This window comes from Acomys russatus, chromosome 9, assembly GCF_903995435.1.
Source record: "Acomys russatus chromosome 9, mAcoRus1.1, whole genome shotgun sequence".
Lineage (NCBI taxonomy): Eukaryota > Metazoa > Chordata > Mammalia > Rodentia > Muridae > Acomys > Acomys russatus.
In genome coordinates, this window is record NC_067145.1 from 60,698,113 (window position 1) to 60,709,625 (window position 11,513).

The window sequence follows — 11,513 nt, forward strand, 5'->3', positions numbered from 1 at the left end:
TCGAATTGCACCAATAGAAAAGCCTTTAATGGAGAGGCTCGGTCACGCCAGGCGGGGCCGCTCTGTGTCCGCGCCGGGGATTGGTGCGAGCTGACATCATCGTCGCGCAGCCCCCGGGACGGGAGCAGTGGGATTGGGTACTGTGAAGGGGGCGGAGCTCCAAGCTGGTCACGTGGGGGGAGGAGGAGTGGGGGGAGCCAAGCGGGGGAGGAAGGGGGAGGCTGGCAGCGGAGCTTTGAATAGGGAAGTTTTGCAGGGGTTACGCTTGCAGTCAGTCCGCTGTTTGCAAATATTGCGTGGGCTCGGCGCGCTGCGGGCTGCGGGAGGGTCCGGACCCGGCGTCCGATTGCAGCGCCATCCAGTTTGCATGAAACTTTCACCTGCGCTCCCGGGGACAGTTTCTGCTCCGACTCCTGATCGCTCACCTCCCTGTTTTCCCGACAGCGGGGACTGTCTTTTCCAACCCGACATGGATGTGCTCCCAATGTGTAGCATCTTCCAGGAACTACAGATTGTGCACGAAACGGGCTACTTCTCGGCTTTGCCGTCCCTGGAGGAATATTGGCAACAGGTAAATACAGATTTTTTTTTTTTTCACGTGCCCGGTGCGCCGAGGAGGGAGTCGCGCGGAGGAACAGGCAAGATGGTGTGTGTTTGAAGTGCATCTTTTTAATGATGATTAGCATTCGCCTAATTAAAAAAAAATAAAATAATGATTGTAAGACGCCCCTCTGCTGCCTGGAATGACGAAGGCACTGTAGAGCAAGCCTTCGGCAGCGAGGAATAGAGTTGTCATTTGTGTGGAGGCGAGCTCTTGTTCTCAGTACGTTTTTCTTAATTTTTTATTTTTCTAATTCCAAGCTTCCGAGAAGCATCCACCCGAGGGGGGAACCCCAAATTCCTCTGGCCGATCCAAACCTGAGCCGCTGGCACAAGTTTGGAGCTTGTACCAGCTCCAAACTCCACAGCTGGACTTTGTCACATGAACGATCTTGCCTTGACTGCCAAAAGATTTGATTTAAGGATTTTGTTTTTGTTTTGATGTTTGTACATCCATGTTTTTAAGTCTAACCTAATATTTTGCCTGCAGAACGCAGCAGCTCAAGGCCATTTGCGATTTCTTTTTCTTCTGGATAATTTCTTAGCCTTCGCCTATGTGTGCCTTGTTTTTCTTACCTGCTTTTCTTGTTGACTGCGCGGCGGGTGTGTGTGCAGGGGGGGTGCTGTTTGCACACAAGTGACTTGTCAGTCATATGACAATGAGTCCGTTCCTAGTTGCTTTGGGTTTTACTTTGGGGAAGAAAAATCTTGATTTCCGGCATTTTAGTGGAACTAAAATTTGGGGCAACGGAAATAAAAGAAACATCCCTCTCCTCCGTTCTAAGTCTTAGGATTCTGTGAATGGCAAGACAGTCTCGAACACTTTTACCATTGTCTTTAAAATGACGGTTCAGTGGCTGTGTCTCTGTATCCTTCTGGGCTGGCTTTTTTTTTTTTTTTTAAGCGAATTAGCAGATGAGATATATTCAGTGGGTTTCACAACCACCCAGGCTTTAAAACGCACGAAAAGGGAAGTGTTGCCTGAAACCTCCACATGCCGGCTTAATTGTTCACGATCCTCTCTGCCTTCCTCGCCCCCTCCCCATTTTTCCTCCTCAAAGAAGCTGCTCCCTGGGACGTGATTGAAATTGATCTTAGTAGTTTCCTTTAGGCATTTGGGATTTGGGCAACAAGCCAGACTTGGCTCCTGGTCCCCTTCAGAGCCTTTTAAACTCCCAGAGAGCTGCGGATCAGGTCCCCACTGCTCATCAGCATAATGGAGATTTTAAATTAGCCAGTTGATTAAAGTTTAACAAGATCTTCATAAATGTGCTTGCCTTTTCTTCGGAACATCAATAACACGTATCGAGGCCTCAAGTCTGAATACTGTATGCATTGTAACAGACATCGAATTTTGCGGGGGGGGGGGGGGGGGAAGGCAGGGGGGAGGAAACAAGCAGCCACCCACCCCCCTCCTTGGCTTGTTCATGCTTGCTGTGTGAAGCGTCCACAGGGAGATGTGTGACACTGTGATAGAAGGCACATTGTTAAGTCAGCATTAGCCCTTTTGCTGGTAGCCCTGTATTCAAGATGGTCTGTTCCCTGATAACAATTTGTTTCAGTTTGGTGTCGAAATTTCTATCCGTAGAGTAGAATACACAGTGGCACAGACAGCCTTATATGGGCATGCAGGCAAACCTAGTGAAAAAAAAAATCAGGGCCGACATAATTTAATCCTAAAATGTTTCCTACCATTTTTCTTTTCCAGTGGCTAGAAAGTTTGAGATGGTGGGGAGAGGGGATGCGGACCCCTGCAGTTGTGTAGCTCCTTGAAAGGTTGGTTGTGGGGCTGGGGAAGGGGCGCCCTGTCCGTGGCACCACTGCATGTATATTTGAACTGGGTCCTTATTTGGCTGCTGGTCAGAATTTCAAAAGGAAGTCTCCTTTGGCATTGCGTGAAAGAAATAGGAGTGATGACTCATACTGTTGTACTCTTGGCCAGAAGATAAAGTCCTTGTTCATTGTGGGACTCGCAGAAGGGCCGGGGAGTAATTTCCCCTTTTCCATCCTTTACAATAGCAGATGGCCATTCTGGAAGAATTCATTTCTGTTGTTGAGGTTTCTTGTTTCCCTTTGGCCACTGTGAAGAAAACATTAAAGTTTGGTGGTATCCACAGTCTTGGGAAATGACATTTAAAAACACACGCATTATATATGTAATATATATAGGTTGTGCAACCTTTCTGCCCTGTCGTGGGAATACTCATGGCCGGCTGGAGCTTTCTCATTGATGCTCACAGTTCTGGAGAATGTCAAGCGATCTGGTTAAACCTGTTTGGCTGGCAGGAGGGAGGGGGCATGATATGTGAGGCTGATTCTCTTTGTGTGGTTTACCAGGATCTTCATTAGAAATGTCAACATTTGTAACTATGACAACAAAACAGGCCTAGTGACCGTCACTCCTTGTGGCCATTGGTCCAACCCTGGAGAAACCAAGAGAGGCTTCGCCTCTGCTTTTCCTTAGTATTCCTAGACACAGCTTTCCTCTAGCATTCCTGAGGAAAAGGAGTCCTATTACAGAAGACTTTGTGGTCCCATCGTCTATGATGCAGAAATATTTTTGTTTGTTCCCCGTTGCGTGTTTTCTTCTTTAATGTGCTTTCAGTTCCACTTTCAGTAGCCGTAACAATCACGTGCCTCCATGTGGTTCCTTTTGCAGACCTGTCTGGAGTTGGAACGCTATCTCCAGAGTGAACCTTGCTACGTGTCAGCCTCTGAGATAAAATTTGACAGCCAGGAAGATCTGTGGACCAAAATCATTTTGGCTCGGGAGAAGAAGGAGGAATCAGAACTGGAGATCTCTTCTAGTCCTCCAGAAGACTCTCTGATCGGCCCCAGCTTTAATTACAACCTAGAGACCAACAGCCTGAGCTCTGACGTCAGCAGTGAATCTTCAGACAGTTCTGAGGAACTTTCGCCCACGACCAAATTTACCTCTGATCCCATCGGTGAAGTCTTGGTCAATTCAGGAAACCTGAGCTCCTCCGTCATTTCCACACCTCCTTCCTCTCCAGAAGTGAACAGGGAATCCTCTCAACTGTGGGGCTGTGGGCCAGGAGACCTGCCCTCACCTGGGAAGGCTCGCAGTGGGACTTCGGGGAAGTCTGGTGACAAGGGTAGTGGCGACACCTCCCCAGATGGCAGAAGGAGGGTACATCGATGCCATTTTAATGGCTGCCGGAAAGTTTACACTAAAAGCTCCCACTTGAAAGCACATCAACGTACTCACACAGGTCAGTCCCCTCATGGGGTCTGGGCGGTCAGCCACTGGTGGGCGCCAGTGAATCGCACCAGCGCTGGGAGGGAGCCAGGGCTCCCCAGGATGTGGGCACAAGCAAGGAAATCCTCACTTCCTAAAATTTTTGTCACCAAGGAATTGGGTCTTTTTTGGAGTTCAGAGTAGAATCTTTAAAAGACTGGACATTTGAATCAGACGAATGGTTCGCTCTTTCAGATTAAGCAAGAGGCCAGATCACATTCTCCATCGCCACCCAAACCTTCACCCACTCGGTGCTCTTTTCCCCACTGTTCATGCATCGTGTTATGTTGGGTTGCTCCTCATTCTTTGTCATGTAAGTCCAGGGTCAGGACAGAGGGTCCCTGGGCAGCATGTGCTAGTGTTGACACTGGTATTTTGAGGCCTGAGTGTGAGCAATAGTCGTGGCCAGGGGGCACTGACTGTGACTACTCTTGTATCGCATGCAGCCACTTAAAACTCGGGCTTTCTTAATGCAGTGCCACTACTTAAGACTGAAGTTCTGTTTTGTTTGAAACTACCAGAACAGCATACAGGATAGGAGGGGAAGGGCCACAGGAAAGATCCATGCTGTAAATTCTTGAGAAATGAAGTCAGCGCCCTGAAAAGGCACAGAGCCAGGAGAGGATATGAGTGTCCCCAAATGAGACAGTTTTTGACTTGGGTTTATTTTATTTTATTTATTTTATTTTTTTACTCACATGCTGCATTTTGTCCAATTCACACTTATAATTTAGCTAGGGAATGATGTCACTTTGGTTGGTTGATTGCCGGGCAGAAGCTGATCTGAAAGCCTCCGGATGAGGTTTCTCAGAAACCCATGATGTCAGTTTTGTAGAAATGCAGGACGCCCCGGACGACTCATTCCACAGGGAAGTGAGTAAGGAACCAGATAGAGCTGGAGGGGCTGCGTCTCCACGGAGAATGCAATACATCCCATCCCCTCAGCAAGGCTGTGTGTCCTGGGGGCTGACACCTCACCTTGCAAGTATGTCAGCAGCCTGAGTAATCGTCATCGTCATGAGTTAACTTTGCTTTTGGTAGCATGACTCTGTCAAATCCGGACAAACAGCCTGCCTGAGCTCTCAGGCCACGTTAGGAAAGAACCTATGCTTGTGACCTTTAGCTTGCCAGAGGTACTGTCCCTCCACTAAAGCAGATGGCGTGGTCTTTAGGCTGCAGGGGCCCTACAGAATATATTGTTGACTCTTCTCCTTCTCCTCATCATGTTAGTGAAATCATGGTGCCCTTGTAATGTGCTCTTTCCCCAGGAGAAAAGCCTTATAGATGCTCATGGGAAGGTTGCGAGTGGCGTTTTGCAAGAAGTGATGAGCTAACCAGACACTTCCGAAAGCATACCGGTGCCAAGCCTTTTAAATGCTCTCACTGTGACAGGTACGTCAAGAAGCGTGGGATCATGGGAATGAAAAAGGACTAGAGCAGACTAAGTGTGTGCAGTAGACCTTGAAAAGAAGGCCAACAGTTTCCTGTTATTTCTTGGCATTTCTTTTAAGTCTGGGACTTTTTCAAATATCTCTGACACTGACTATCTCTCTTAAGAAGCACTGTGCCAGATTTCTATAAGAAAAAAAAATGTCTAGAGGAAGGTTTTTTCTTTTTTTTAATTAATATTTTTAATTTTTTCTTACATGCACATTTATATTATTATACATATATAAAATAAGCTACCTAGAGCAAAAAGAACCGTGAAACAATCAGGAATTATATTAATGTTACAGTCATAGTGTAATGGCTGTTTGTATGGGTAGGTTTTCAAAATGGGCTCCAGCAGGGTTCAAATTCAAAAACTAAGAGATGAGTTCAGTTTAGACTCTTTCATTGGACTCCGGGCACATCCTAGCTGTTGTCTGAAGACCAATTGAATGTGTATTCCTCTGCCTTTGGGGTTGTTCCCTGTCCCTAAAAGTACTGGCAAGGCCTCAAAGGAGTTGTACAGGGAAGTGTTTCTGGTCTGTCACATACACAGCCCAGGAGGCAAAGCCTTAACTTCTCTGTTTCTGATTTGCCCTTGCAGGTGTTTCTCCAGGTCTGACCATCTGGCCCTGCACATGAAGAGGCACCTCTGAGGGAGCAGAGGGATGAATCCTGTACGCTAACAGAGGCTTCCAGGCTGAGGCGGCCATGGAAGGAGGGATGCCTGTACCGGCCAAAGCATGCCATTTAGCTTCCTACCCAGTTACCTCCAGGGGCCTCTCTTTGGAAGGTCTTTTGAGGGCTACAAAAGTCATGTCAGAAGCGGCATAGCACCCACGGTGCATGGTGTTTGGGTGACCCCGGACTCGCCACTGGTTCCTAACCTTCTGAGAGGCTTCTGAGCCTTTTGCCGTGAGCATGCGCACTGAGAATGTTATTGGGTGGGATGACTGTATGTTGAGGATCTATTACTGACTGTATGGTGAGGCAGACTTTTTTTCCCCCTTGTGGTAGCAAATAACTGCAAGAGACAAAAAAAAAAAAAAAAAAAAAAAAAAAAAAAAAAAAGCAGTTTGAATGTTTTGTGTGTGAGGAGTACACAGAGGGATGGGTTGACCACCAATCATTTCCTGAAGGGTGTCTGCACCTTAAAAAAAAAAATAAACAAAAACAAAAAAAAAAATTAAAAAAACAAAAACAAAAAAAATGATGGAAAACCTTGGAGGGTGGGAGTGGGAACTCAGGACCCCATAGCAGTGAGTGTTAAGGGCAGGGGGAGCCCCTGTCCCCCTTTCCTGTGTGAAAGGACTTTCTGGTGTCTGGTGCAGCTATAGAGTGCGCAGTGTGTCAAGTAGCTTGTTTTACTGGCTACACGGAGCTCATTTGTAACCCATTGTATAAGCTGTATTTACAAATAACAGTGGTCATTTTCCCTTATAATACAAAAGTCCTGCATGGTCTGGGGAAGCTATAAACTTTAACATTTTTAAATTGGGTCTCCAATCTTGATTCCAGTTAATAAGCAGCTATAAGATTCAATTCGTTTAGAATAATGATTCCTTAAGCCCTTTACGCCTGGCAAGACCCAACTCCCCAGATCCTTCTAGTTTGTAACACTCCCCGTGCAAAATGATATTGTGCAGTGTAGGCTTGTATTTTCAATGACTCAGAATTTGAATTTACTTTTTGGAGAATCTTAAGGTGCCCTTTGAAGAAATTGGACACATGTCAAATGTCTAAATGCTGGGGCCTGGAAATTACTGGTCTAATGTCACATTAGCCTAAGAACATAAACTTCTTTTCTCAGTCAGGTGGATCAAACCACTAAGCTTAGAAAGCGTTTTTCTCATGCAGCTAAGTCTCTCTTATTTATGCCTTGAGGACTATTTCTGGTTTTCTAGCTGTTAATGCACTGTTGACCTTCATAATGGTGCCTTATGCAACTGGCCCTTCGGTGGGGTCAAATACAGGGGTATGGGTGATGCATGCTTAATTAAGGCTCTTTTTTCACCTGGCATTGTACTGTATTAGTGTATAATATGGAAAAAAGAAAACAAAACAACAACAACAAAAACCACCTCTTTAAGACCCTCCACAATGACAAATAGGTGAAATCTCCTTTGACATGTCAACATGTGTTCATTTCCAACAACTTGACTGTCAGTGTTAAAATGGGAAAAAATAGACATGATAATTGAAAACTAATTCTGTGACCCTGAGACTCTTTTAAGAGACCTTGCACAATTGTACAGTTCACACACACCGGCTGTATTTATTATGTAACATTTTCACACATATTAAAGATAAAGAAGTATAAAAAAAAAAAAAAAAAACAATGTCAATATCTTGCTCGAAAGGCACAAGTTTTGGGTACCTGTCTAGCTATCTGTTGGTAATACTGAAAGTATACTGCTTTTTTTTTTTTTTGAAAAAAAAAGTGGATGAAATTTCTTGTGTATGTATATTTGTGTGTATAGTATGTGTATGTATGTGTGTATATATATTATATATAGATAATATATAAATATTTTTTTAAGAAGAAACTAGAATGTTTAGCTAGAAAATTCTGCAGCCTGTGAAGAAGTATTTCAAAATGGCCATAAAGGAGGTTTAAAAAAAATTGAAAACTATAACCTAACTTTTATAGAGGCTTTATCTTTAATTTAATAATTTGCTGAAGACATTTCGGCGTTGAGTCTATTCCACCCTGCTGATTTTGCTAGTCATTATTGGCAAGCCTGGAATAGGGTACCTTTGGCCATTCAGAAGGGACATGAACAAAATACTGGCCAACCAGCTGGACTCAGACACATGAAGGTTTTGATTTTACTTTCAGCCTTACTAGAAGATCTAACCTAAGAGTGAGCTGATCACAGGGATTGTTTTTTAGATACTTTTTATGCAGATGAAACTATTTTTTCCAGCATGTAGATTCTTCCAGCTTTTTCAAGGAGTACTTTCCCGGAATTTGGCGTACCACAGCATAGACAGCTGATGTTTCTGATATTTCATCCAGCTGCTGGCTTTTTTTGGGCATGGATCTTTGCATATATATATATATACATATATGTATTAATATATATGTGTGTGTGTATATATATATATATATATATATGAATGAGTCTGGCTGGGCTGGTATTTTGTTTGATCGTCCCAGAAATGAGCAACGATTAAAGCTCACATAACTGTTTTTTGTTTTGTTTTGTTTTGTTTTTGTTTTTGTTTTTGTATCTGGGCTGATGAAAACATTTCTCTACAGTACTGATTTCATTTTGCTTAAGGGGAAAATGCACTTTTGTTTGGCAATTCAAAATCCAAGCATTTGATTTGCTGGGTTTTGGAAAACTCCTTTTTTGGCCCTGCTGTGTGCTTATCCATAACAATTCCATTAAGTAAGAAGGTAAACAGAAGAGAAAGAAAACTTGTGCTGGCTCGCCTCGCTTAGGAAACACCATTGGTGTGGTTTGACTGGGTGGGGCTGGCTGCCGTATATGTCGATGCCTGTAATTTTCATAATACGCAAGTACATTCTGTTCAGGTGATAACTGAGCCTCAATCAAGCAGAAACTTTTGCTTGAAGTTAAAAAAAATTTCTATTAGTGAAATTTCTTTATTTCTTTTTTTTTTTGAAGCACCCTGTTATCTAAAGAATCTTTGTAAGATTTTTGTAAAATTTTGTTTTACAAGATTTTATTTGAAATTGTTTTTTGCGAGATTGTTATATTTCTGTATGAATGTATTTTTTATTCGAATAACATAAAAAGAATTCTTATCAGCATCTGGAGTCTGGTTGTTTTTCTGGGGTGCAGTGGAGGGGGGGAGGGGGTTGTTAACAAATTCCTGCTGTGTTACTCAGCCTGGCTTCCTCCCCGGGAAATCACCATTGTGCAATTCTGAGGGCCATTTGCCTTCCTTGTCTTCCCGCTTACCACAGCTGTCCCTTGAGCTAGAGGGAGGCTTTGACACTGCTCCCCACCACCCCGCAAATGTACTGAACATGTTCCAAAGCCTGGCAAAAACAGCCCCAGGCTTTTGGGGGCACAATAGAAAGAAACTTATTGCATTTTTTCCTTCTGTCACTCAAGCCAAGGTGACCATTACAGTGCAGAGGCCACTGTGCTGTGACTAACTGCTGGTCCCTTTTACTTCTGCGATGGAGCAATTTTTGTCCACTTAGCTGTTAGAGCCGAGCCTAACCTGGGTGGCTCCTGTCTGGGAAAGATAGAAGCCATCCATCTATGACTAGGGAAGTCAGGCCAGAAGGTTGTCCCCAAACACACATGGAAACCACTTCTCCCTGCTCCCAGAGTTCCCAAGTGAGTTCCATAGAGTAGGGCAGAAAGTGAAGACTGCCTTCTCACGTGATTTTATGACAGGAAAAAAGGTCTCATAAAATGCACTACATATAGAGCGGAATACATATTTTAAGGGGAAAAAATAGGCAGCTTATTGTCTCGGAGCAATTCCTTGAATAGCTTGAGATGTTGGCCCCAGTTTCATTGTGGGATCAGTGTGAGAGCTGCATCTTGCCATCTGTTTTCAGTTTCTGTAAGACATTCAGTAGTCATGGGGCAAAAATCAGTGAGATTGTTCCTTTTTAGGTGGTATATAGTCATTTACTTCACAGTAGAGGTCTTCACTGGCTAAATGTATAAGGTTTAGAATTTCACATAGGTTGTAATTGAGGAGGAAAGATTTAAATGTGTATGCAGATTAGGAGCTTTGGGTTTTTGTTATTATTTTGTTTTTCAATAACAACTTGGAAGAGATTTGTAGTGGGGCAGGGCATAAAGAGCTGGTGATGACATTCTTGCCAGAATTCATGAGTGTGTGGCATTCTGAAGCACATGTCAGGCTGACTAACAGTCAGATTACTTCGACCCTACAGTCTAAATAAAGTCTTGATAATGCATTCTCTTTCAGCTACTATTAAGACTGGACCACGTTGTCATGCAAAGTCTGCCGCACAGCTAAGTTATGCTCAAATAAGGCTGTTAGGAGAACTGCTGTGCAAGGAATCAGCTACAGCCTTAGGATATTTATAGAAGTATAAAGCATTTTCAGTCTGCTTAACAAATTTTTGAAACCTAGCTAAAAGAAAAGAGCATTTTTGCTCTAACAAGCTGTGTACTTTGGGGACAATTTGCTCAGCAACAGTGGGCCTCGATTTGCTCCTTGCTAAAATAGTTCAGGCTAGGTCACATGAGAGCGTTTTCTATAGCTCTAACATTCTGTGGTCTGTGAGTGTAGGGTGGACTTCAAATTGCATGTTCACTATCCTCAGAGTTCTTGGCCCAGAGCTAGGAAAGTTTCTCTTCTGCTACAGGAGAAAGTATTGTTCAAGAAAATTGCTCTGAAAACAGAAAACAGAATGTTCTCAAACTGCCCATTACTCCTTTAATTAAAGATAAGTTGCTCAGGCATTTGATGCTTGACAACATATAATTTTATTTAATTAAAATTAAAACTTTTGAAAAGTGCTATTGTATCTATTAAGGGACCCAAAACTTCCCCAGTTCCCCTAATCCCTGAATTCTATTCCTAATCCAATAGGGCCTTTGTACTGAGGGCAATGGAAGTGATTAAAATCTGTTAGTTTTATATCTTAATTGCCATAAAGATCACAGGATCACAGCTTCCATATGCAACTTTTTATGTATGTGTTATATCACCAAGAGCTATTTCTCCATATTGGCTTATTTTTATTTATTTATATATGCTTATGTGTTTGTGTGTGTGTATATATATATACGTGTGTGTGTGTGTGTATGTGTGTGTGTGTGTGTGTGTGTGTGTGTGTGTGTGTGTGCTTGTTTAGAGAGGTTAGCATCACAGCCTCCTCCATCACAGCCCCCCTATTCCTTTGAGTCAGGGTCTCTGGTGAACCTAAGGTTAGGCTGGAAATCACCTTCTCCCAGGAGTCCTCTTGTCTCCACCCACTTCCGCTCTGGGGATGGAGATGTTTGCATGGCTGCTGTGATCTGAACTCTCATCATCTTGACTGCAGATCTCGCGCTTCTCAAGCCCGAGCCCTTTCTTCAGCTTTCCATCCTGTATCCTTAAGTAAGCAGAACTCACTGTTTCACGTTGCTCTCCAGATATGAGACCAAGGGCACGCATGTATTTTTCAGAATAGAGCGAGCACCGTCAGGGATGTGGCACCCTGCATTTCATTGGCAGGAATCATCTATCGCACATAGTGGAGGTACAAGGAGAAGAAAGC

The 11,513-nt window shown here is 43.6% G+C and overlaps 1 protein-coding gene across 1 annotated transcript; it reads left to right on the top strand.

Annotated features, from left to right (window-relative positions):
* The first annotated feature begins 235 nt into the window (after positions 1–235).
* Positions 236–6,763, top strand: Klf6 (KLF transcription factor 6). The gene is made up of 4 exons (XM_051151445.1): positions 236–571; positions 3,260–3,833; positions 5,128–5,251; positions 5,892–6,763. The coding sequence occupies exons 1-4, from the start codon at positions 368–370 to the stop codon at positions 5,941–5,943; spliced, it is 954 nt and encodes a 317-aa protein (XP_051007402.1). The 5' UTR covers positions 236–367; the 3' UTR covers positions 5,944–6,763.
* Positions 6,764–11,513: the final 4,750 nt, after the last annotated feature.